This window comes from Somniosus microcephalus, chromosome 19 (genome assembly GCF_052327205.1).
Source record: "Somniosus microcephalus isolate GS21.2 chromosome 19, FLI_Smic_1.0, whole genome shotgun sequence".
NCBI classification, from domain to species: domain Eukaryota; kingdom Metazoa; phylum Chordata; class Chondrichthyes; order Squaliformes; family Somniosidae; genus Somniosus; species Somniosus microcephalus.
In genome coordinates this window covers 35355925-35383391 of record NC_141005.1, presented here as the reverse complement: position 1 = coordinate 35383391, position 27467 = coordinate 35355925, and the positions used below count along the sequence as shown (strand labels likewise).

The 27467-nt window shown below is 47.2% G+C and overlaps 1 protein-coding gene across 2 annotated transcripts in view; it reads left to right on the top strand.

The window, feature by feature from the left end:
* Positions 1 to 27467, top strand: part of rasal1a (RAS protein activator like 1a (GAP1 like)) — a 301463-nt gene that overhangs the window by 139392 nt on the left and 134604 nt on the right. For both annotated transcript variants that reach the window (XM_085961524.1, XM_085961525.1), the window contains exons 8-9: positions 11373 to 11464; positions 15244 to 15361. In XM_085961524.1, coding sequence (XP_085817650.1) covers positions 11373 to 11464; positions 15244 to 15361 — 210 coding nt within the window. The remainder of the gene's footprint in view (positions 1 to 11372; positions 11465 to 15243; positions 15362 to 27467) is intronic.

The window sequence follows — 27467 nt, the reverse complement described above, 5'->3', positions numbered from 1 at the left end:
CGTCACCATCTGCGGTCACAACCAGCAGGATCATGACTCGAACCTCGAGAGGTTCCTGAAAACCGCACAAAAACTCAACCTCACCTACAACGAGGACAAGTGCGTTTTCAACACCACGCGCCTCTGCATACTAGGCAGCGTGGTGGAGAATGGGGAAATCGGACCAGACCCCGACCGATTGCGCCCCCTACGGGAGCTGCCCCTGCCCAACACTCCCAAAGCCCTGAAAAGGTGCCTGGGGTTATTTTCTTATTATTCCCAATGGGTCCCCAACTACTCCGACAAAGCCCGCCCCCTCTTGAAAGCATCCTCTTTCCCGCTCTCTGCTGAGGCCCACGCCGCCTTCAAAAGCATTAAGCAGGATATTGAGCGGGCCACGCTACAGGCAGTGGACGAGAACACTCCATTTCAAGTGGAAAGTGATGCGTCTGACTTCGCCTTGGCGGCCACCCTCAACCAGGCGGGGCGGCCCGTAGCTTTCTTCTCGAGGACACTCCAAGGGCCCGAGATCAGACACTCCTCCGTGGAAAAGGAGGCCCAAGCCATCGTGGAGGCAGTGCGCCACTGGCGCCACTACCCAGCCGGCAAACGCTTCACCCTACTTACCGACCAGCGGTCGGTAGCGTTTATGTTCAATAATAAACAGAGGGGGAAGATCAAAAATGATAAGATTCTTAGGTGGCGGATTGAGCTCTCCACCTTCGAGTATGACATCATTTACCGGCCAGGGGCCCTTAACGAATCCCCTGACGCCCTCTCACGAGGGATGTGTGCCAGCGCCACCAGGGATCGGCTACAGACCCTCCACAACGACCTCTGCCACCCAGGGGTCACGCAGCTGTTCCACTTCATAAAGTCCCGCAACTTACCCTACTCGATTGAGGAAGTTCGGTCTCTGACCAGGAACTGCCGCACTTGCGCTGAGTGCAAGCCTCGGTTCTACCGCCCAGATAGAGCCCACTTAATCAAAGCTACACGGCCCTTTGAGCGGCTCAGCTTAGATTTCAAGGGCCCCCTCCCATCCGTCGACCGCAATGTTTACTTCCTGAACATTGTGGACGAATACTCCCAGTTCCCATTCGCCTTCCCCTGCCCAGACATGACCAGCGCCACGGTCATTAAATGCCTCAACAGCCTGTTCTGCCTGTTCAGTATGCCGAGCTACATCCATATGGATAGGGGGGCGTCCTTCATGAGTGAAGAGCTACGCCAGTACATGCTGTCCAGGGGGATCGCCACGAGCCGTACCACCAGCTACAACCCCCGGGGTAACGGTCAAGTGGAGCGAGAGAACGGGACAGTATGGAAAGCAGTCACTCTAGCTCTAAGGACCAAGGGCCTCCCTATCTCCCGCTGGCAGGAAGTCCTCCCAGATGTGCTCCATTCGATACGGTCGCTATTGTGTACTGCCACTAATGCCACGCCTCATGAACGAATGTTTGTCTTTCCCCGGAAATCCACCTCAGGCGTATCCATGCCGTCATGGCTCTCCACCCCAGGTCCGGTATTCATGCGAAGGCATGTGAGGGGCCACAAGACGGACCCTCTCGTGGAGCCAGTGCACCTACTCCACGCCAACCCCCAATACGCGTATGTCCGGCACGCCGACGGAAGGGAGGACACCGTGTACATAAAAGACGTCGCCCCAGCCGGTAACGACAACAACCATGACAATAGCAGCAACAACGATCACAGCAACTCTTACCCACCCACTACTCTTTCATCACCCCCGGAAGAACATCGACCAATGGCACCCCCACCAACTACCCCTTCAACAACCCTGGCGGCACCCCCGGCAGAGACCCAGGAGGCCACCGGGGACACCCAGTCGACACCCACGGCACCACAACAGCCACGTCGGTCGCAGAGGACTATCAAACCCCCGAACAGACTAAATCTACAGAAGGGGTGAATGTGATGAAATATTCCATTCATCACTGCCTGTGACTGTGGTTGGTTTCAGTTTCATTTCCCTTACCTCTGTTCCGTTTCCTCACCATTGTATTGTACTATGTGTAGGGCTCCGCCCATACCTGGCCCATTGTATTGTACTATGTGTAGGGCTCTGCCCATACCTGGCCCCTATGTAAGCTGGCCCAGCCTGCAGCACATCCAGTACGGCAGAGCTCTGGATGGAAGATACCTCTCTCCTGTGTGTTACCTTCTAAGTCAATAAAAGCCTTGTTTTGTTTCGCTAACATCGAGTCTCGGATTTATTGAGGCACATCAAGGAGATTTGATCAGCCATCATTTGCAGGTGGCAGGATTTTTTGTCTCCGGCCTGGGGCAACTTTTACCAGGCTTAACCACACCTGTGGAAGATTGGAGTCTCACACACATCTCCAGTGTGAACTCCCGCGAAACACCTCTCGCCACCCTCACTCAGCACTTCCTCAATGAAGGCATATGCTAGAAGCATGGGAGCCATTTTTTTCCTTCCCTTCTGGGCATTAGAGGAGCTTGAGCACCAGGTGTGGCAGCAGCAGAACCAGGAACAAATGCAGCACCAGCAACAGCAGCAGCAGCAGGAGTGACAGGCTGCTGCTCACCCACCTGAGGCAGCACAGGCCAGAAGGGGCCAGCGCCTGGAAGCCTGTCGGCACAGGAGATACCCCCCAAACAGGGACTACAGACACAGAGTCAGCTACCTCAACATGATTGAGCAGCAGTGCCAAAGGCGGCTCCGACTTTCGCGAGAGGTAGTGACTGACATCTGCGCAATGCTACAGCAAGACCTGCTGCCCAGAGGACCAGGTGGACACGCATTACCAGTGGCCGTCAAAGTCACCACCGCACTCAACTTTTTTGCTTCAGGCTCATTCCAGGGATCATCAGCGGCATTTCCCAGGCGGCCACACACACTTGCATCACGCAGGTAACCGATGCCCTCTTTGCCCTCGCGCACAATCACATCCATTTCACCAAGGATCGAGCAAGTGTCACGGCGCAAGTGGTTGGATTAGCTCATCTGGCAGACTTTCCAAGGGTGCAGGGCTTCGTTGACTGCACACATATGGCCCTTAGGGCACCCCATCGCAATCCAGGTATTTTTGTCAACCACAAGGGCTTCCACTCCCTTAACGTTTAGCTGGTGTGTGACCACAAGAAGGAGATTTTGCATGCTTGTGCCATGTACCCTGGCAATTGCCATGACTCCTTCATACTGCGCCAGTCTAGTGTGCCTCCACTATTCAGTCCGCCAGACCAACTTCATGGATGGCTACTTGGAGACAAGGGCTATCCCCTGAGGACTTGGCTAATGACGCCATTGAGGTGGCCAGCCAATGAAGCTGAGGAGCGCTACAACTCCAGCCACATTTCCACCAGATCCATTATCGAGCAAACCATCGGTTTGCTGAAGATGCGCTTCAGATGCCTGGATAGATCAGGTGGAGCCCTGCAGTACTCAGCAGCCAGGGTCTCCAGAATCGTCGTGGTTTGCTGTGCACTTCACAACATGGCACAGCGTCGTGGCTTGCAGATTCCTGAGGACCAAGTGGTCCTCACATACCCTCCCTCCTCAGATGATGATGAGGAGGAGGAGGAGGAGGAGGGCGAAAACGACCATCCTGCAGAGGACCAACAACCAGCAGCAGCATTATGCCAGAACATTGCTGCCCGGGATGCAAGGAACGCACTCATCCTGGCCAGATTTGCTTAGCCTAGCTAATCAAGCACTTTTGCCTCGCAGCTTCTTACCTGAGCATCGACAATGGCCAAGACCCTGCGGATTCCTAGCTATTTGTCCAGCATACTGACAATTGCAAGTAATCCTAAGCCCTCAATGTGAAAGTCCCATTCGCCAAATGACACACGCCACAAATACAGCAGTAGCCATCAGACTTTTTATTGACAGAATTCATCTGATGGCTTTTTTTAACAATACATAAAATTTCACCCAAGTGACTACTTGTGCTTTATTTTCCTCTTGCGCGTACTCCTACATCATGGTTCCCCTGTGGCTTCAGCAGATGTGGAGGCCCCTTGCTCACTTTCCTGCTGCTCCTGTCTCGACACCTTTGGCGGGCGTCCTCTGGGGTGGCGAGCCTGTGAGGGCTCGTCAACAATCTGCTGCTCCTGCAGCTGTGCAAGGGTTGAGACGTCTATCTCACTTGGGTGTGGACTCCGGTGGGGCTTTGACCGAGGGCTCTGCAGTGGCATGGAAGTGTGAGTGCCTGGAGAGGAACCCCCACTTCCTTGAGGTCTGCCACCAACCTCCCTCTCATGGGTCAACTCCCCCTCCGCGCCTGCAAGTGGCTTGAGAGCACCTTGCTGCACATCAGAGGGGGCCATGGGGACCCGTATCTGCAATGGCAGTCCTACTCAGAAGGACTTCCATGAAGGTCTGGTTTCTATGTTCAGTAGATGCCCATCGCTCCTCAAGAGATGTCATTCTATTCTGAACACTCACCATGTTTTCCATACCCTGGTGACTAACCTCCTCCATGGCCGTAGCCCTCCTCTCCTCTACTGTAGCCAGCCTTACCACGGAGGCAGCAATCATTTCCACGTAGGTAGCCATCCTTTCTGTGTTGATGCGTTCATGCGCCAATGACTCCACAAAGGCTCTGCTCATGTTCGCTATGGACTCCTCCATTCGCTCCACACTCGCAGCGACCCTAGAGACAAAACCTGCCAGAGACTCCTGCATCTTTGCAAGGAGTTCCATCACCTCTGATCTTATGGATGGACCCAGAGGCAGAGGGTCGACATGCAGCTGAGCCGAGCTGGCAGAGTCCTGCGCCCTCCGACGAGGACTCTCCACTGCTGTCCCTGTCTCCACAATCTGCTGATGCTCACTTGTGAGCTGTGATACACCAGGCGACAACACTACTCTATGTCCCGAAGGTCCCACCGATGTGTGAGTGTCTGCGCTGGTGCTGGGTGCACTTATTTCTGCTGACGCTGCGCCCTCAGAGGTTGCAGATTCCTCTGAGGAGTCTGGAAGCTCAGGCTCTTCCTCCTGGACAGTGGGGACGGGGGCTCTCGATGGTCCTGTGGGGGAGTAAAGGAAAGAGTTACAGATGTGAGGTCAAGGTTTCATGTACATTGCATATTGCAGATGATCATAAGTCCATCTGTTATAGCTTCAGAATCATTATCAGCGACTCATGCAATGTCAATGAGAGAAATGGAAAACTTTTCTGTCACCAGCTTGTGGGGCTGCTCCTGTCTGTCCTTCCCCAACTTCCACATCTCAGTCAGCCCCGGCAATCTCCAGGATGCCTTCCTCCCAGCGGGTGAGCTGGGCTACTGATGGTGGGCCTCCTCCTGTCCTGGCTCTTTCCCTTTTATTGTGAGCTCTCTTTTCCTGCAATGAGGGAGACACGTGGAGGTTGAGTGAGAATGAAGGAGTGAGTGTAGAGATTGCATAGCATAGATACTTAGAAGGAGACAAAGATGGAGTGAGGTTGCAAGACCAAGGGCCCTCCCTGTGTGTTGTCAGTTGTGTTCAAAGCATCAGAGTGATAGGGAGTGTGAGGGCTGCATGGTGGAATAGTTATGTGATTGTGAGCATAGAGAGAGGGAATGGGTAAGGGTGCATGGATGTGAGTGTCAAGTGGGATGTGGAGGAAGAGATTGCTAAAGCTGAGTGCTGGTGAGGAAAGGCAATGGGGATCAGATTGAGGGTGATGGGAACTTCATACTTACTTTTCCAGTGCGTTGAAGGTCATGGAATCTTTTCCTGTACTGCATCCAGGTGCGCCGTGTGACCCCCAAGGAGTTGACCTCCCCAGCCACCTGTATCCACACAGCCTTGGTCTGACTGGGAGGCATCTTCCTCCCTGATGAAGGGAACAGGACCTCCCTGTGGGCCCTAGCCCCATCCACTAATGCCTGTAGTGCTGCCTCGTCAAACTTAGGAGCTGCTCTTGGCCTCCCACTGGCCATTGTTCCTGCAGGTTCCTGTGCCATCAAATGGAGAAAGCTTGGCAGTCTGCAGAAGAAGCAAGGCTTGCTGTGGACCTTAAATGCAGCAGCAATGATGACGTCATCGGAGGGGACTTTCAGTCATGAGAAACCCATTTGCAAAGGCTTCCCACACGTTGGAAATCAATTGGCCAATTGAGTTAAAATTGCATCAGTCTCCCACATCATTTAGATTCGTGTGGGAAACACGAAATTCGGGGAACACGCCAATAGCCCGCAGCTGAGTTAAAATCGAAGCCTAGGTGTCCTGTGTGACTCAGAGCTGAGTTTCAAAACGCATATCCCATATATTATTAAGACTTCTTACTTCACATCATTGCCTATCTCCACCCCTACTTCACCCACCAGAAAAACCTTTATCCATCCCTTTGTCAGTTCTAGACGATTTCACCAATGCCTTGCTTGCCTGCCTACTGACCTCCATCCTACTTGTCCAGAAGTCCACTGCCCGAATCCTCTCCTGCACTAAGTCCTGCTTACCCACCACCCTATCCTCGCTGATCTACATTGACTCCCTGTGCCCTAATGGATCTAATTTAAAATCATATAAAAGTCCCTCCAGAGTCTTACCCCATCCTACCTCATAAATCTCTTCCAGCCTTACATCCCATGTCCTCTGGTCCTCTGACTTTGGCCTTCTGTCATCTTTCGGCCTCCCCATCCCATGCCCACCAAAGTTGAAAGACCTTCAGCCACCTTTGCTCGATCTCCCTCCCTAAACTCCTTTGCCTCACTATCTCCCGCCACATTCAAAGGTTTTCTGTAAACCTGTCTCTTTGAAAAATCATTGGTCAACTCTTCTAACTCTTACAAAACCTTTTATAAAAAGGCTTACAAAGAAAGAAAAGCATTAAAGAAGGTGGAGATAGAAAGAGATTTGGGCATTCTAGTGCATACGCCCGTAAAGGTACACGAGCAATGCCGTGATGCAATAGCTAGAGCAAATAGGGTGTTGGGGTGCATCCATAGGACAATTGAGTACAAGACGAGGCATACTGTTTTGTCATTGCACAAGAACTTAGTCAGGCCGCACTTGGAATACTGTGTCCAGTTTTGGTCTTTTCACATGGTGGGTGATATTGAGGCTTTGGAGAGTGTGCAGAGGGGGCCCTTAGACTAATTCCCAGTCTAAAGCATCTTAGTTATCAAGATAGGCTAAAAGATTTAGAGAAGCATAGACTTAGGGGTGAACTGATTGAGGTTTATAAGATAATGAAGGGAATAGATTGTGTTCCAGTTGACAGTTTGTTTCAATTAAATAGGTTAGTGAGGACGAGGGGTCACAATTTTAAATTGTGTAAGGCCAGATCTAGGTTAGATGTCAGGAGGTGGTTCTTTTCCCAGAGAATAGTGGCCCGCTGGAACAGGCTGCCATCTCATGTGGTGGATGCTGATTCGCTGAATTCCTTCAAGCGAGAGCTGGATTTGTTTCTGGCTGGGGCGGAGATCACCTCTTACAGAAGGTGGGTACTGCAGGGAATTCAGGCCAGAGTGATCTCCTGGACTAGTTTCAATCGCCTAGATGGGTTGGAGAGGAATTTACCAGATTTTTTCCCCCAAATTGGCCTGAGGTTTTTTATCTTTTTTTGCCTCTCCCAGGAGATCACATGGTTTCGGGTGGGGTGGAGTGTATATGTTGTGATACATGAGGTATTGCAATTGTGTGGGACAGGCTCGATGGACCAGAGGGTCTTTACCTGTCTGTCATTGTTTGTATGATATACTTTCCATTCTTCCTCTATGAAGCACCTTGGGACATTTTTATGTTAAAGGCACTATGTTACTGCAAGTTGTTTTGTACAAGCCACTGAGGCTGTATGTACAGCTAATAAATATTGTTTTTGTATAGTTGATGATCATTTTGTTAAATGCAGAAAACATAAACATACTCGTAATGCGTTATCCTTGTATCCCGTGAGGTCTATATGCTCCTCCTCAGTGTGGCTACAGTTGGTTGAATTGGGATGATGGATAATTCATTGCCATTGATTGGCCACATTACCTCAAGGATGTTAAAGCCTTCTGTTGCCTCAATGGGGGACTGAATGGCTTCTGTTGTCAGTTCTAGTAAAACGTCAGTAAGATTTGGCATTCCTGCAGAAATTAGGCCAACCAGAAAGTTCTCATTATAGCTCATGCCTAACCATAGTGTAGTTTGCAGAGCCCACAGATGGTCATCTAAAAGGCTGAGGCCAGTGTACACAACATTCTGAACTTCTGAAAATCCCACAGAAAGCACACATTGAAAGCAACCTCGAATGCCAACTAAACCTAGAGGCATAAGGGATTAGAATACAGGCCCCATTCTTGGTTGAAGCCCCATTTAGAGAAGATGTTAATTGAGTTCCCCATCTGCAGCAGTAACCTGCATAATTGGCTGGAGTTCAGATGCACCATGCAAGTCTTGCATATCTGTGTACACATGGACCATTTCAGTGTGGAAGATATACAAACCATGCATACTTTGCGGGATGCTACGGTTTTCTAATTCTTACTTTATCCCGTTTGTACAATGACACTTCCCCTGAATGTAGAGGGAAGGGACTTGGTTCACAGTGGGCTTTCTTCTGTCCCATTGGCCTGCAACTCCTCTGAACTGTAATAACTGGATCTGATGAGTCCGATGAGTATTATTTATAAAATATGGCTGCAATATTACAAGATTATCCAAAATGTTTGACACATTCTACAGGGCAAATTGCAGGTATTATTCTGTTACTTGCAGGCTTCCAGTTTTCAAATCCTCTGGGATTTATTCAGTAAGAGGTTCGGAAGTAACTTTCCGTAAATAAGCTACTGTGCAGTGCCAGAAGAATTCTTAAAAAAAAACGTTTAAAACTGAATTTCCATTTTTCTCTTGGCTAGTGAATGCCTGGCACTGTAGTATAGGTTTTTTAAATGGAGTGACGGCTGTCAATGACCGGAAGCTGTGCAGAAGCGTTCTGCGCATTAATCTGGAAGCTCCAACCACCTGAAGCATGATGTTTCTGCTTTGTCAAAAATGAGCCCGCTCCCTTCCCAGCTTTTCCTAACGAGCCCGCTCCCTTCCCGGCTTTTCATAATGAGCCCGCTCCCTTCCTGGCTTTTCTTAACGAGCCCGCTCCATTCCCGGCTTTTCATAACGAGCCCACTCCCTTCCTGGCTTTTCTTAACGAGCCTGCTCTCTTCCTGGCTTTTCCTAACGAGCCCGCTCCCTTCCCGGCTTTTCATAACGAGCCCGCTCCCTTCCTGGCTTTTCTTAACGAGCCCGCTCCCTTCCTGGCTTTTCCTAACGAGCCCACTCCCGTAACGAACCGGAAGTGCGCATGCGCAGAACTCTTCTACGCAGCTTCTGGTTTGTTGGCAGCAGTTTTTTAAATTACTCTTGGGACCTGGTCGATGCCAACAAGGCTGCATTTACTGCCTATTTCCAATTGCCCTAAACTGCTGCCGTTCTTGTGAGGATGGTGTTTCCACATGGTATTAGATGGGGAATTCCAGGATTTGGACCCAGTAACAATGAAGAATGGTGATACATGTCCAAGCTAGGATGGTGCGTGACTTGGAGGGGATCTCGGAGATGATGGTTTTGCTGCTCTTGTTCTTTTTGGTCATAGAGGTGATGGGGTTGTGAGGTGCTTTTGAAGTCAGCTTGATGAGTTGGTGCAGTATATCCTGTAGATCAGTGGCAGGCAAAATACGGCCTGTGGGCCGTATCCGGTCCGCCAGTGGATTCAATCCGGCCTGCCAAGGCACTGCTTCGAGGCCAAATGTCTGCCGTGCCTGACCCTGCCCCACGTAAAGTCAGGAGGCGGATCATTGTCTCCGAAGCAGCGGGGGAGTCTAGCAATGAGCCTTCGAGGTGGGAGGTGAAGATACACAGACTGGCAGCTGAGGTGGACAGAAGGCACAGATTGAGTCACGGATTGAGCCACTGACCCCCAGGAGAGGGCCTTTTAACAATGGCGGCGCGGCCCCATAACCGGTGAAGAGCAGTGAGTGCAGCAGCGGGGAATGCGCAGGCCTGTTTCCCCAACCCAGGCCCAACCCCCAGTGATGGGGTGACTGATGGACGATACCTGTTAACCAGTTATTAACTACCACCTAACTAATTAATGCAAAACTGATTTGTGTTTACTAATTTGCATTTTAATTATCTCAAATTTATTTATTTAACACTGATTATTTCTACTAACTGATAATTTGTAGATTAATTAACAGATTTATTCACTAATGTAACACCCTCTGCTCATTAGGCGAGCAATTTAATTGTGCTCATTTCTGTACTAATTACATAGCTGTTAATTTAAAAGCTGCTGAGTGGCCTGCGCGGGACCTCCAGACCACTGTGTGACCGCGAAGCTTAGCGGGAACATTGGTGTGCAGCCCTCAACAGCTCACCGAAACTTGTTAAGTGGCCCTCCAGCCCAAATAATTGCTGACCCCTGCTATAGATAATATTGGCCCAGAAATTCGAGTCTCCACGGGTGTGTATGCACGGGGTACTCACCCGTAGGCCCAATGGAAGTGCCGGTTTCGTGCATGCACTGCGCATGCACGGGAAACCGGAACTTCCATTCCCTTAAAGGAAGGGGTTCAGAGGTTGAACGCGTGCGCCGGAGAGGCAGCGCGTGCGCATCGAATTTATGTTTTTTTTGCAGGGTTCTCCAGGAGGGTAAGCCTCCAGGAGCTATGCTTATAAAAAGCAGTCGCAAGGCCTGCTTTTAACAAGGTAAGTGGTGAATTAATCAAAATTAAAACATTTTTTCCACAGGTTTATTATTTTTAAATACTTTAAAGAAAGGTAAATTTATTTTTAGCCCCGTTAGAAAATGTAATTAATTTTTTCAAACATTTAAATTATTGTTTAAAATAGTTATTTCATGTAATTTATAGTTATTTTAAAAATGTGGTTTTTAAAAAAAAAAATATTTGAAGATTTAGTGATGTTTTGGGGCTTATAGTATTTATAGGTTTGACAGCTCTTTCTGTCAAACTTATGAATGAAGCATTTCCTGCTACCATTGGCTCTCCATGGCCCACGTGATCCCAGGGGACGCATCGAACTAACTGCGCCCCTGGGATACGCAAGCACTGCGCGCCGGCAGTTGGAGCAGGCCCAGGATCGGAATCCCACGCGGGCCCACAGCACAACGGCCGGCGCGCTAGGTAAGTGCAGGTCGGAGGCTTGCACCCACAGGAAGCCTCCGACCCGAATTTCTGGGCCAGTATATACTGTGGCCACAGTGTGCAGTGGTGGAGGGGATGGATATTGAGGCCACCGGTGGGGGTGCTGATCAAGCAGACTGCTCCATCCTGGATTGTATTGAGCTCCTAGAGTGTTGTTGCAGCTACAAGTAGAAACACTAGACCAACATGTGCTTGTGTTTGTACCCGTTTTATCACTGCTTGTTGTTGCTTGTACATTTTCAAAGGAATTTGTCTGTTTCTTTACTAAACAGATCGACTTCAATCTGGATGCCCTTCAGAAGACTCAAATGGCCAAGGGCTGGTTTAGGTTGTTGCCTTTTGAAAAAAATGAAGACGATGAAGGGTAAATACTTCCTGTTGTTTCATGATTCTGGATTTCTACTGTCACATGTAGATCATTGCATCTTAGTCATAAGGCTAAAAGAACAATCGGTAACCTGGTTGGCAACAGATGAATTTCAAAATGTAGTGGGTGATATCTTCATTGTATGAGCAGATCTGGATTTTCTCTAAACATGCTTGATCCGTGATGGATCAAATGGACTTCTACCATTTCTAGGAAATGAATGGGTTTTGGGAACAGGAGAGAGCTATTTGATCCAGAAAGCCCACCTCTTTTTGGTTAATCTCAACCTCCAGCTTTGCACCTTGTGCTTCTGCTTCTCTTTCATCAGGAGAATACCCCATTTCTTGAACTCATTTGTACGGTTTGATTCCCAATACCCCCTCCACGTGTCTCTTCCCTTGGGTATGAAATAATTCTGCTTGATTACCCTATTTGAAATGGTGCTCTATTTACTCCTATTCCTGAATGATGCCCCCTAGCTTTTGAACCCTTGTCACTGTGAACAATTTGGACTAGCATTTAATGGGCAGAAAAACGTGGGCCGTGTATCCCCATCGCCACTACGTGTGACCAATGGGCAAGGCTTCCTGTTGTTAACATGTGCTCGTAAAATCATCCCTTTAATGCCATCTTTGATGAGCTGCATGGCCCCCTCACTGTGCCTGTTGTACTCAGTACTCCAGAAGGGTTTTAAGCAGTGTCTCACATAACAACATCATTGCCTCAACATCATCACCTTTGTTGATTTAAATTCAGTCCCTCTGCTAAGACAACCCAATTGCGTCTTTGCCTTTTCATTAGACTGGGCTGGTTTCAACAGTTTTTTTTCACAATTATCCTCAAACCTCCTTTTCTAGCGATGATGCAGGATAATTCTGCAACTGAACAGAAAACACTCCCTTTTTACCTGAACAAATGCCTAAAATGTTTGTTTGTAAATCCTCGGACCAATTAACCAAGGGGTTTAAAAGAATAATATGGGCCCTTTATTCCTTTTTGGCAGGTGCAAGGTTTTATTGTCTGGAAAATAATTTTGGGTCCCTGCCAGGGTAATTTTCCATTGGGATGGTATGTAAAGCTGTCAACATCAGGGAAATATTATGAGTGAGATTGATGATCACAAAGAGAGACAGATTCCAAACCATTTAAGCACGAAAGGTGATTTTCTGACCTTGCCTTGCTGATGGGAAGCTCCACCCACCAGGAGCGCATGTTGGAAATACGAGTGCACGCGATGCACGATTTTCTAACCATTAATTGAAATGGTTGGAAAATCACCTGTGGCCCAAATTTCCGATATTTCCAGCCATTGAGTGAGGCTCGCTGCAAAATCCCAAAATTTACTCCATGGAATCGGGCTTATTTTCAGGCGTGAGATACACTAAAAGAGGTGACATTTTAATAGAAACATAGGGAGAGGAGAAGCATCCGAGAAGGCGCCGAACACCTCGAGTCTCTTCGCCGGCAGCAAGCGGAAGCCAAGCGCAAACAGCGGAAGGAGCGCACGTCAACCCAAGCACCCCACCCACCTGCCCCTTCAACAACTGTCTGCCCCACCTGTGACAGAGACTGTAGGTCCCGCATTGGACTAATCAGTCACCTGAGAACTCATTTTTAATGTGGAAGCAAGTCATCCTCGGTTCCGAGGGACTGCCTAAGAAGAAGGAGGGAGAGGAGTAGGCCATTCAGCTCCTCAAGCCTGTTCTGCTACTCAATTAGATCATGGCTGATCTGCACCTCAACTCCATTTACCCGCCTTTGTTCCATATCCTTTGATGCCCTTACCTAACAATCTCATCTTCAAAATTTAAATTGATCCAGAATCCACAACTTTTTGGGGGAGTGAGTTCCAGATTTCCACCACCCTTTGTGTGAAAAAATGCTTCCTGATTTCACTCCTCAATGGCCTGGCTCTAATTTTAAGATTACGCCCCCATGTTCTGGATTGCTCCACCAGAGGAAATGGTTTCTCTATATCTACCCTGTCGAATCTTTTAATCGTTTTAAATACCTCGATTAGATCACCCCATCAACCTTCTAAACTCAAGTGAATACAAAGCAAGTTTATGCAGCATGTCCTCATAATTTAACTCTTTAAGCCCTGGTATCATTCTGGGGAATCTGCACTGTGCCCTTTCCAAGGCCAGTATACCTTTCCTGAGGTTCGGTGTTCAAAACTGAACACAGTACTCCAGAAACGGTCTGACCAAGGCTCTGTACAACTGAAGAATAATTGCCTCAGCCTTGCAGTCCAACTGCTTGAGATAAAGGCCAACATGCGATTAGACTTTTTGATTACTTTTTAACCAAAATATATTCCCACCTGCTTAAGATTTGTTAAGTCTGTGCATTATGACATGTATTTACTGCTGGTGAGAATAAAGCACTTTGTGTGAAAATATGGTTCCCACCAGTGGTGAAGATCAGCACATGCACCTCACCCAGGACATTAAATTTGGGTTGGTTTTCCCCCCGCCCCCGGGAGACTGGAAGCAGATAATCATGCTGAGCTATGGTTCCACCATGGAAAAGCATTGCAGTGAAACCAGATCCTGTTATCCTACAACTTCCACACACACGTGCATTAGCAGCAGGGTCACTGGCTCAGAAAGGAGAACCCGTGCTACATTCCCCCCTCCCTAGCCCAGGTGCGCTTCGGCCAGCTCTTGCATCTCTGTAACTCCTTGGCTGAGATCTGTTACTCGGCACAGACTGGAGATTAACCTTTGCATCCTCCTGGTCTGTATGGTTGCATTCACCAACTGAGCCGTCAAGGAAATCTAGCTGTGTTTAACAAATAATTCTGATGTCCAATTGTGGAACAAACCAATGGCTAGAATTCTGTCTCACTGGAAACAAGTGCTTTTCTTTCAATTGGCTTTGATATCACTCCATCAATAAATTGTCCCCATAGATTTATACAAATGTTTGAGTAGAGAATACAATTTTTGTAAGACTCACAAGCCTGAATCCTACACAGAGTAATATTGTGACTAGGCCTCATTCTTCACGTTAGATAGAATCAGTTCTAACTGCCAAAAAACATTCTGTGGCCATCCAGTTCTTTACTGCCACTGATTTTGGGGGAAAGGTTTTTCTGTTGCCATTCACAGCAAGATTCTAAATACAAGTATAAAGTACATGGTTATGATTTTGTGAAGAATGGAGGTATAGCTGGTGGGGAGTACATCAGGAGCAATTCTGCGACTTGGAGCAGGACATAACCTATGCCAAAAATAATTGGGGTTGGGGTGGGAACTTTTGTCTTCACACCCACCCCCCCTCACCGTCCCCACCAGTGGCTGGGCCTATGACTACAAACAGTGGATCGAGGAGAATTCCTCCTTAGTTTCACTCCAGACAATATTCTTCAAAACTTTGAATGAATAAAGATGGCTGGGGCTACAGAATAAGTTTTGTTTATATTCTTTGTAGCACAAATCCAAAGTACTTGCACTCAGAATAGCACATGTGCATTAAGTAAGTAAGTGGAACATTATAGGTATGTACAATACCCTGTATATTGTCAGCTTTTCAGAATAATTACCCAATTTAATAAAAGGAGCTGTAACACTATGTTGCCTAGCATCAGTGCTTAATAACATAATACTGAGGGGTTATGAATAAATCCTGAGTTAAAAAAAAATTCAGAAGTAATCTGTATAATAATTACATGAGAAAGACCTGCTGCAGGCAGTAATATTGCTTTGCCAACTCCAAATGAACAGCACCAATATTTTTCTAATGTCATTGTGATGTTATCTTTATTTTCACAGTGGTAAATTAGGAGCATTACGATTAAAAGTCAGGTTGGCAGAGGATCGGATATTACCATCAATGTACTATCAGCCACTGATTGACCTCTTGGTGGAATCTGTGATCTCTCCAGCCAAGGTGAGTATCTGGAGCTCCGTGCATCTGCAAACATGTTTGAATTGCTCTGAAATGAACAAGTGATTTCTGACCCATGTTTGTGTGCCAGACTTCGTTACGTTTCAGTTCAAATGGTTCACCTGTACTCAGTTAAACAAGCTGATTGGCGCTCGAAGGTTTGGTTACCCTCGATTCCACTGGATTAAGGTCCTTGAAAGTCAGTTTTCATTTTCTTACACCTCCATTGGGAGCTCCAAAATGCTTGTGGCAAATAACACACTGTTCTGCATTAGTTGTGGGGAATTTATATTGTATAATAATGTACAACTTGATCAAATATGAGCTGAACAGAGAGCGCCAGCATGGCTTTCATAGAATCATAGAAATTTACGGCACAGAAGGAGGCCATTCGACCCATTGGGCTGGATTTTCTCAATGGAGACGTGCTGGAGGCGGGACTGCTGCTTGCCGGGTCTCTGCCCCGCCTCCATCAGCCTCTGGCCAACCAGCGGGATTTTCCCCTGATTGACCTTGTTAAGCCCACCCAGCGGGCTCAGCAGGCCAATTAGGGAGAAGTCACTGACGGTCTGACGTCTGACGTGCCATCTGTCAAGATTTCTTGAAAGAAGAAATGTCAGCGTTTGACAGCTCTGTGAAGCTGTCAAACACTGACATTCTGTGTAGTTTGATGAGTCCTTGTGTTCAGGACTCATCAAACCTTTCAACTTTGCAGAAATCACCTGGCTGTTGGTTCGGCGGATCCAACAGCCAGTCTGTGAAATCTACAATGAAGATGTCGGGACTCTGGATCCACTGCGGCTGAAAGCTGTAGGCAGAAACAAAGGTAAGTGAACATTTTATAACACTTAGCAATCACCTTACGTACTTATCACTCCACACTTGTACCCATCACTCACCTCTACATTGCAATTTCAGACCCCACCAACCCCCGCAGACCTCCTTCACATCTCCTCCACGCCGCCGGGGTTCTCCGAGGTCGGGAAGCCTGCAATTGAAAAGGTAAAATGGGGCTAATCCTTTTTTCTGCCTGTTAACAGGCAGTTAAAAGGATTTAATCTTTTTCCTGCCCCGAGGAGATGGGACCCAGGGCAAGAGGGCTTCCCGCCTCCTGGCAAAAGGGCACAGAGGCGGGATGGGGGCAGGTTTGCCAGCCACCCCCACATTCTGCAACTTTACCGGCAGTCCCGCCTCCATACCCGTCTCCTCGGGGCTGGCAAAATCCAGCCCATTGTGCCTGTGCCGGCCGAAAAAGAGCTATCCAGCCTAATCCCACTTTCCAGCTCTTGGTCCATAGCCTTGTAGGTTACGGCACTCCAAGTACATATCCAAGTATTTTTTTAATGTGATGAGGGTCTCTGGCTCTACCACCCTTTCAGACAAAGGGTTCCAGACCCCCGCCACCCTCTGTGTGAGAAAAGTTGTCCTCAATTCCCCTCTAATCTTTCTACCAATTACTTTAAATCTGGTTATTGACCTCTCTGTTAGGGGAAATAGGTCCTTCCTCTCTACTCTATCTAGGTCCCTTATAATTTTATACGCCTCAATCAATTCTCCCCTCAGCCTCCTCTGTTCCAAAGAAAACAACCCCAGCCTCTCTAATCTTTCCTCATAGCTAAAATTCTCCAGTCTTGGCAACATCCTCGTAAATCTCCTCTGTACCTTCTCTAGTGCAATCACATTTTTCCTGTAATGTGGTGACCAGAACTGTACGCAGTACTCTAGCTGTGGCTTAACTAATGTTTTATACAGTTCAAGCATAACCTCCCTGCTCTAATATTCTACGCCTCGGCTAATAAAGGCAAGTATCCCGTATGCCTTCTTAACCACCTTATCTACCTGTCCTGCTACCTTCAGGGATCTGTGGACATGCACTCCAAGGTCCCTCTGTTCCTCTACACTTCTGAGTATCCTACCATTTATTGTGTATTCCGTTGCCTTATAAGTCCTCCCCAAATGCATTACCTCACAATTCTCCAGATTGAATTCCATTTGCCACTTTTCTGCCCACCTGAGCAGTCCATTGAAATCTCCCTGCAGTCTACAGCTTTCTTCCTATCAACCACACGGCCAATTTTTGTATCATCTGCAAACTTCTTAATCATGCCCCCTACATTGAAGTCTAAATCATTGATATATACCACAAAAAGCAAGGGACCTAGTTCCGAGTCCTGCGGAACCTTACTGAAAACAGCCTTCCAGTCACAAAAACATCCGGCGACCAGTACTCTTTGCCTCCTGCCACAGAGCCAATTTTGGATCCAACTTGCCACTTTCCCTTTGATCCCATGGGCTTTTACTTTTCTGACCAGCCTGCCATGTGGGACCTTGTCAAAGGCCTTACTGAAATCCACGTAGACTACATCAAACGCACTACCCTCATCAACCCTCCTTGTTACCTCCTCAAAAAACTCAATCAAGTTAGTCAGACACAGCCTTCCCTTAACAAAACCATGTCCTTGATTAATCCGTGCTTTTCTAAATGTTGATTAATGCTGTCCCTCAGATTTTTTTCCAACAATTTGCCCACCACCGAGATTGGGCTGACTGGCCTGTAATTACTCAGTCTATCCCTCTCTCCCTTTTTAAACAACGGTACAATGTTAGCAGTCCTCCGGCACCACACCTGTAGCCAGTGAGGATTGGAAAATGATGGTCAGAGCCTTAGCTATTTCCTCCCTTGCTTCTCTTAACAGCCTGGGATACATTTAATCTGGGCCTGGCGATTTATCTACTTTCAAAAATGCTAAACCCCTTAATACTTCCTCTCTCACTATGTTTATCTCATTTAATATTTCATACTCCTCCTCCTTAATTACAATGTCTGCATCGTCCCTCTCTTTTGTGAAGACAGATGCAAAGTATTCATTAAGAATCATACCCACGTCTTCCGCCTCCACACACAAGCTTCCTTTTTTGGTCTCTAATAGGCCCTACTCTTTCTTTAGTTATCCTCTTGCTCTTTCTGTATTTATAAAACATCTTTGGGTTTTCCTTGATTTTACATGCTAATATTTTTTCATGCCCTCTCTTTGCTTTCCTGATTTCCTTATTCATTTCACCCCTGCACATTCTATACTCCTGTAGGCTTTCTGAAGTATTGAGCTCTTGGTATCTGATATAAGCTTCCCTTTTTTGCCTTATTCTACCTTATATACCCCTTGACATCCAGGGGGTTCCAGATTTGGGAGTCCCACCCTTTTACTTTGTGGGTACATATTTGCTCTGAACCCTCACTAACTCCTCCTTGAATGCCTCCCACTGCTCTGACACTGATTTTCCTTCAAGTAGCTGTTTCCAGTCCACAATTGCTAAATCACATCTCAGCTTAGTAAAATTGGCCTTTCCACAATCGAGAACTTTTACTCCTGGCCTATCTTTGTCCTTTTCCATAACTACACTAAATCTACCTGAATTATGGTCATGACCACTAAATTGTTCTGCCACTGATACCCCCTTCCACCTGCCCAGCTTCATTCCCTAAAACTAAGTCCAGAACCGTCCCCCTCTCTTGTTGGGCTTGCTATGAACTGGCTAAAAAAGTTCTCCTGAATGCATTTTAAGAATGCTGCACCCTCTATACCTTTTACACTGATTCTATCCCAATTAATGTTAGGGTAGTTGAAATCCCCTACTATTACTGCCATGTTGTTTTTGCACTTCTCAGAAATTTGCTTATACATTTGCTCTTCTATCTCCCTCTGACTATTTGGGGGTCTATAGTAAACTCCCAGCAGTGTGATTGCCCCTTTTTTTCTTCAGTTCAACCCATATAGCCTCATTTGATGATCTTCTAACATATCATCCCTCCTCATAGCTGTAATTGTTTCTTTAACCAATATTGCGACCCCCCCTTTTTTAATCCCCCTCTCTATCTTGTCTGAAAACCCTGTAACCAGGAATGTTGAGCTGCCATTCCTGCCCTTCTTTCAGTCATGTTTCATTATGATATCATACTTCCATATCATATGTCTATCTGTGCCCTCAGCCCATCTGCCTTATTTACTAGAATCCTTGCATTGAACTATATACCATTATATAAGCACTGCCAAACCCCTTTGCTAAAGGTATGTCATGCCTGACTAATCTAGTTGAATTTTATGAGGACTTCAAGGAAGTGGCTATGAATGTTGTCTATATGGATTTCCAGAAGGCATTTGATAAGGTTCCACACAAAAGATTATTAGCAAAAATTAGAGCGCATGGAAATGGGGGTAGCCAATTGACTTGGGCTTGTCATTGGTTGGGAGGTTGTAGACAGAGAGTGGGGATAAAGGGTAAGCACTCAGATTGACAGGATGTGACAAGTGGTGTTCCCCAGGGATCTGTTCTGCGGTCTCAACTTTTCACCATATTTATTAATGATTGGATGAAAGAATAGAGAATTGCATATCCAATTTTGCAGATGACACTAAATTAGATGGGACAGTTATTAGTGCAAAGAGTATCAGGAAGTTGTAAAGAGACATAGACAGAACAAGTGAGTGGGCAAAACTATGGCAGATGGAATTCAATGTGGGAAAGTGTGAGATCATCCACAGAAAGAGTAAAAATGCTGCCAAACCAGTAGGCCTGAAATTAAAACAGAAAGTGCAGGCAAAACACAATGGGGTAGAATTTCTGTGGGCATAAGCAGAAGATTGGGAGACACCCCATGGGATTTTGACACCAGTGGATTCACCAGTCCGAAGAAGAGAATAAACAGTTCAACATCATAACTCAGACCCCCTGCCAGCACTATCTCCCTCAACCTGTCCGCTTCTCAGATACTGACAGACCCACCGCACATCACAAGAAGATGGAGGATATACCCAAAGTCTGAAGTTGCTAAAGTCGCTATTTGGTCCAGAGGGCCGTACAGTGCCCAAAAGTGATGCGATACTGTTCCTGATGCTTGTATTGATCCTGCTTGGAACAGTGTAAGAGACCAGAGACAGGTCAGAGTGGAGTTTGACAGAGTGGACACCTAATATGTATTTAGGCCCCCCAGTATAGTGTAGAGTGGATCATGGGCAGTGAATACGGTATACGAGATTAGGGAAAATACACATAAAGAATTGTCATTCCTTCTATTTTACTTGTTCTTCTCTGTGCCTCACCGTCAAAAAATTTCCACAGGTATTTCTAATGTAGAATATTCTGTAGAATGTAACAGATGGCTGGAGGAATACTCACAGGGTTTGGACGACTGCAAATGTGACTGAATCCTGAGCATGTGTTCTAGCCTCGGGCATGCGCCCAAATGTTCTTTTTACGATTTCTTATATACATAAGTGATGGACGTCTTTAGAACTTACTGTTTCTGTAGTGAATTTTTACTGATATATTGCCCAGAAATCAGTTATGCTATAAGGACAGTGACGGTACAATTAAAGTTAACAGCAGCTCACTTGATAGTGAGAGAGGTGTTTTACATGATTATGGCACCAGACCAATGTTTAAATAGTTTCAACTGGCAAGAAGAGTGTTTTATTAAATAATCAATTCCCTTATTTTATTGTGATATTATTCTTGTGTTTGTTAAGTACAGGACACAAGATGCTCGGAAGTAAATTGAGGCAGTAATCCAGTCAAAGGATTCAGGTTACTTAATAAACTGGGAGAATGAAACTTCAATGGTTTGTTCATTACCTGAATTCTGACAACTGATTACTACCAGCATCAAGGGGTATGGGGAGAGAGCAGGAATATGGTATTGAGATAGAGGATCAGCCATGATCATATTGAATGGCGGAGCAGGCTTGAAGGGCCGAATGGCCTACTCCTGCTCCTATTTTTCTATGTTTCTACCAGAATCTGCATTGGCAGCTTTTTTCTCCTCTTACTCCATTTTCTCACCTTTTCACTTGTGTCGGACTTTCCCATGTCCTTTTCAGCCTCTTAATAATCCAGGTGAGCACATAAGCTAGGCTGACACTTCAGTGCAGTACTGCAGGAGTGCTGCATTGTTGGACTTGCTATCCTTGGCATGAAACAATAAACTGAGGCCTTGATTTGTTCAGGTGGATGTAAAAGATCCCATGGCACTATTCAAAGAAGAGTAGGCTGTTTTTCTAAGGTCCCAGCCAACAATCTTCGCTGAACCAGCACCACCAAAAAGGTCATTTATCTCATTGTTATTTGAGGGATCCTGCTGTGCACAATTTGGCTGCCACATTTGCATATAAACCAACAGCCATTACACTTCAAAAGTAATTCATTGGTTGTGAAAAACGTTGACATGCCCTGAGGATCTGAAAGGCATATAAGTGCAAGTTCTTCTTTACCTCACTTTTTCAGATATTCAAGATTTTTTAATTCTAGCTATGTAAAGTTTTGGAAGCTTCATACTTCAAATATCACACTTAATATATCAAATGCCTTGCGTGTATTGTGCAATTCCTGCAAACTTCACACATATTGCCTGTCACACTTTAGTGTATTCTCTGGGAGAGAAATTCATTATAGCCCAAGAATGGGCAGTATATTCACAATTCACAATTCAAATCGCTTTATTGGCATGATAAGTTACATCTTATGTTGCCAAAGCATCAAAATACATTTATGGTTGAGCACATAAACGCAGTTCTATTCATACAGTGTATAAACAGGTATATCCCTGAGTGTATAAATATACATTCGCATTGTTTATATATATTCATTTCTTAGTTTACTGGTTGTCCCTCTGTTCATGGCAAGCTGTAACATAGTGTGCCGCCAGTGTTACACAGCTTCTCTCCTCTCCCAGTAGGAATGGGAGTTTTTGGTTGTCATTCAGATTTCTGAATTCAGGGCATATTTGTGAGAATTTTTGGTAGAAATTCTCCCTGATGTCCTGATATTTTCCACAGGCTGTGAGGAAGTGCATCTCTGTCTCCACTACTCCCTGACTGCAGTGAGAGCATATCCTGTCTTCTCTTGGCAGCCTGGTCTGCCTGTGTCTGCCTTTTTCGATCGCTAGGCTATGTTCGCTAAGTCTGTACCTTGTCAAGGTTCTTCTCAGTTTGTTATCCTTTACCATGGTCAGGTAATCAGCTATGTTGTATTGTCTGTTTAGGGCCAAGTAGCAATTGAGTTTCCTTTGGGTTTTTGTTGTTTCTGCCCAATATGTCAGATATTTTTCCTTTTGCTTAGCGACGATTGTGTTGGGTCGAATTCTTTGTGTTACCCTGTCACTGTCCTGGGGCTGGTTATTGTTAGTATTGTTAGTAGTTACTTCACTGAGTCCCAGGACTAGTTGACTGAGGGTATTCTTCTTTATGGTCAGCTCTTGGCATTTCAGGGCGTCGTAGTGATAGCATTGGGGTTGCTCATTTGTAGGTGATTCCAAAATTTGGTGGCTCTTTTTTGGATAGTGATTATTAATGGATATTGGCCTAGTTTCGCCCTGCATGCATTGTTTACTGTTTTCCTTTGAGTCCGGAGGATACTTTTACAGAATTCTGCATGTAGGATCTCAATTGGGTGTTTGTCCCATTTTGCGAATTCTTGTTGAGTTAGCGGTCCCCATACTTCACTGCCATAGAGTGCAATTGGTTCAATTACTGATTTGAAAATTTTGAGCCAAATGCTAATTGGGATTTCTATTTGGATTGATTTTTTGATGGCATAGAAAGCCCTTCTTGCTTTCTCTTTCAGTTCATTCACAGCCAGTTTGACGTTTCCCGTAGAACTGATTTTTAAGCCCAAGTATGTGTAGTTAGTGGTTTGTTCAATTTTGGTTGTTCCTACTGTGAAATTTATTTTGGGTCCCTGATGTTTGGATCTTTGCTGGAACACAAGGACTTTGGTTTTTTGGGGATTTATTGTCAGGGCCCAAGTCTGGCAGTACGACTCCAGCAGGTCCAGGTTCTGCTGTAGACCCTCTTTAGTTGGTGACAGTAACTTCAGAAAAGTTTGAGATTTAGCACCAGGCGCAAATGAATCACGCTGCACACAAAATTAAGTATCATCGCTCAAAGAAAGGATTGGAGCGCTAAATCAAACTCTAATGGCCAAGCTCAGTGGCACTACACTTAACGCGCTAACCAATATCAGGTGCAGTCTAATCGCAAGTCATCATTGCCTCAGGCTCTTTCCAGTTCTTAAAGGGGAGGTTCAGTGATGCTGCAGAACCTCATTCTCAGCATTTCTGGCTGTGAACCTGTGGCAGCAAGCAGGAGCAGGCCAAGCCCAAGGAGCCGGATAACTCAAGAAGGTGTCATGAAGGCAAATCCATGCCCCAGGGTGAAAGCCCACAGATTCTCGGACCAAGCATTGGAGGAGTTGGTGTCCACTGTGGAGAGACGGTGGGCAGTGCTCTACCCGGCAAGTGGCAGGAGGCCCTTGCCGCAAGTCTTCCGTGTCATGTGGAGGGAGGTAGCCCAGCATGTCTCAGGCAGCACTGTGGTCTCCAGGACCCACACACAGTGCAGGAAGAAATTTAACGACCTCATTCGGGTGGTCAGGGTGAGTCAATGCCTCAACAAATGCTACATACCACCATCTGAACTGCAGTCTGCACACACTGGCCAAAGCACCACACCCCCAGCACTCACCCACCAACAATCTCTACCTACCAACACTCATACCCACATTTCGCACCTTGCACACAATGACAGCTATTCAACTATTGCAGGCACATCACCCAAACACATTGCTCCACACTCATTCACACACTTTCCTTTCTCTTGCAGGCCAAGGTGGCTCACAACAGAAGGGAGCAGGAGTGCATAAGCGGGGGACAAGCCAAACCCAACCACTGTCTACACTAGAAAATAGAGTGCTGGAGATTATTGGGCGCCAGGTGGTGGGCGCCGTGGCTACCGGTGACATTGACCCCCTTGGGGATAACAACGATATGTTCATCCCTACTCCTTCTTCTCGCATCCCACTTCCCCCTCATCCCACAAGCATTTTGTGCTTTCCAGCTAATCATGCTGTATGCATGCATTTCTCCCTTCCTGCCCCCCTCCCCTCACCTTAACCCGACTCTTGTGTCTTTATGCTTTCAGATATTGAGCAAGAACCTGAGCATCCTGTTCCTGAGGGCACCATAGCGAGTGAGGTGGGAGAAGAGGAGGAGGAAAGAACACACTACGTCACTGCATGTCTCACCCGCAGGCACCAGCTCAGATACTGGCACTACGCGTTCTTTAGAGGCTAGTATAGTAGCGGGATCTGTACAGAGTGATGCACCAGGAACGAGCGGACTGCAGCAAGGCCAGGGGGAAAGGGTAGCTCGGGGCCAGCTCCCCGGAGGGCGAGTTTGCGCGCGAGTTCTGCTGCACAAGACTCAGATGAGGACCTCGATGGGGAGGCCTTTAGAAGAAGGGTGATGGGCATGCACATGGAGATGATAGGTGTAATGGCAAGGGTGCCTGAGAGCCTGTCAGCAATGGTAAGGAGCGTGGAGGAGTCCGCCTCCAACATTGCACAAGGCTCTGTGCACACCATGGAGTCCATCATTTCCAGTCTAGAAAGGATGGTCGACTCCCAGAGAGACCGTGGTGACCCAGACCTGATGCCACGTGTGATGGGCGATCTGGCAACTTCCAGTGCAGCACAGGCGGAAGCGACGCATTGTCTTAGTGCTGTAATGCAGTCTATGGATGGTGCCATTCAATCTCAGACTGCTCCTTACAGTCGCAGCTTGATGCCACGCAAGCTCTGACTGCTGCCATCGTGGCTGGGTCTACCACCGTCAACTGGGGCTTTCACGGTGTTGCAGCAGGCCAGCAATCTGTGCCCCAACAGATTGCTGGGGATGCTGAGGTGCTGCCCCGGGGGAGTGGCAGTGGGTCAGTGGAGCAGGAACCTTCTGTCCTCTCTCAGGATGACAGTATTCCTGCTCCCACCGCTGGCACTCCACCATTGCCCTTGTCGCTGCCTGTCATCCAGCCATCCCAGACTGCTGCCACCCATGCTGAGGTGGTACAATCTACAGCCGGGCCTTCCAGGCCCAGAGCTGGTCGAAGGAGTCCTGCAAGGCCATCTGAAGTCTCCCACACGAACACGCAGCAGCCTTCCACCAGCCATGCTGCAGCCACTGGGCCAACACTTCATAGGAGCACTAGAGTAGGCAAAGGCACAGTAACGACAGGCACTAAGGGATTGCACAAGGGTGAATGGTTAATATTTTTGTTGTAAATATGTGTTCACTGATTATTGATAAATTTATTAATTTAGTCTGGATTATTTTGTGGTGTGTCTCATTTCAGCTTTGCGCTGTGATATGGCCTGTGACGGATGGAATGATGGGGATGTGGTGAGCAGCAGGGATTTGGGATTTAATTCATTCGAACTGCAGTCTGATGAGGCGGTCACAGACCGGTCTTCAAGAAGCCCAATTGAGTGGCTGCCTCTTCCCTCGCTCCTGTTCCTCCTCATACTCCTCGTCCTCGTCCTCCTCGTCTTCCTCTTTCTCCTCCTCCTCCTCCTCCATGACTTCCTTGTCCTCCTCCTCTTCCTCCTCCTCCTCCTGAGGTGGTCCCACAATCCTTGGTGGCAAGGGCTGGGCCCTCAGGATGGCCAAATTGTGGAGCATGCAGCAGACGACGACGAAATGAGACACCCACTCAGCTGATTACTGGAGGGCTCCTCCCGAGCAGTCAAGGCAGCAGAACCGTTGCTTGAGCACCCCGATGGTCTACTCAATAATGTTCCTGGTGGCAGCATGGCTCTCATTATATGAGTGCTGGGCGGGAGTGTTGGGGCTGCGGAAGGGAGTCATGAGCCAGATGGAGAGCGGATACCCCTTGTCTCGGACCAGCCAGCCGCGAGCTTGATGTGGTGGCTGGAAGAGTGCTGGAACACCGGTCTGGCGCAGGATTAAGGCACCGTGGCTGCTGCCAGGATAGTGGGCATTCACATTGAGAATTTGCTGTCTGTGGTCACACACCAACAGCACGTTAAGTGCTGTTAAGCCTTTGCGGTTACAGAAGATGTCAGGATTGTTATGCGGTGCCCGCAAAGCCACGTGGGTGCTGTCAATGGCGCCCTGCACCATGAGGAATCCCGCTATCCTGGCAAAGCCACATGCACGCTCGTCCTGCTTCTCTCTGGTGATGGGGAAGGAAATGTAGTCCTTCTCCTACTGTAGAGAGCCTCTGTAACCTCCCAGATGCAGCGATGGATGGCGAACTGCAAGATGTTAGCTATATCTCCTGTTGCAGACTGGAAGAATCCGCTGGTGAAGAACTTGAGGGCGACAGCAGCAGCGAGAGGATAAAGAGCGGCCCGAGAGCAGCCTTGAATTAAAGCAGCGTCACTGGCGAGAGGATAAAGAGTTGCCCGAGAGCAGCCCTGAATTAAAGCAGTGGCGAGGCTCCGATTTAAAAACAACATGACCTTAGGACATCCCAAAGTGCTTTACAGCCACTTTTGAAGTGTAGTCGCTGTTGGAATGTAGGAAATGCGGCAGCCAATTTGTGAATAGCAAGCTCCCACAAACAGCAATGTGATAATGATTGTTTTAGTGATGTTGATTGAGGGATAAATATTGGTCAGGACACCAGAAATAACTCCCCTGCTCTTCTTCAAAATAGTGCCATGGGATCTTTTACTTCCACCTGAGAGAGCCGACGGGGCCTCGGTTTAACGTCTCATCCGAAACACTGCACCTTCACCATTACAGCTTTCCTTCAGCACTGCACTGGAGTGTCAGCCCAGATTTTTGTGCTCAAGTCTCTGGAGTGGGACTTGAACCCACAACCTTCTGACTCACCTTTTCCCCATGGTCTTGCCTTTTTGAAGGCCTGGTCCCCTCTGTCCTTTTCTCTCTCTTTTTAATTCCTTTTCCCTGATTTCCTTGTTTGTTTTTCTCAACTCTTTTACTCCACTGTCTTTTTTTCTCTCTAGTCACCAGCCCAAATTGTCAGTATCCTTCCCTGCTCACCCACTTGTCACTACTACAGTTCCCCCAAATATTTGCTGCCCCATTACTTTCTCCACCCCTCAACCTCTTGCTGCCGACCACCCCTTTAATACTAATGCCAACTACCCAAAATCACAGTTAGTAGCACACTCACTGAGTCAGAAGATTGGCGGCTCGGGCCCCAATATGCAGTGCAGTACTGAGGGATGCTGGCTTGCCAGAGGTGCTCGCTTTCAGATGAGTCACTAAACTGAGGCTCTGTCCTTCAGACACCAA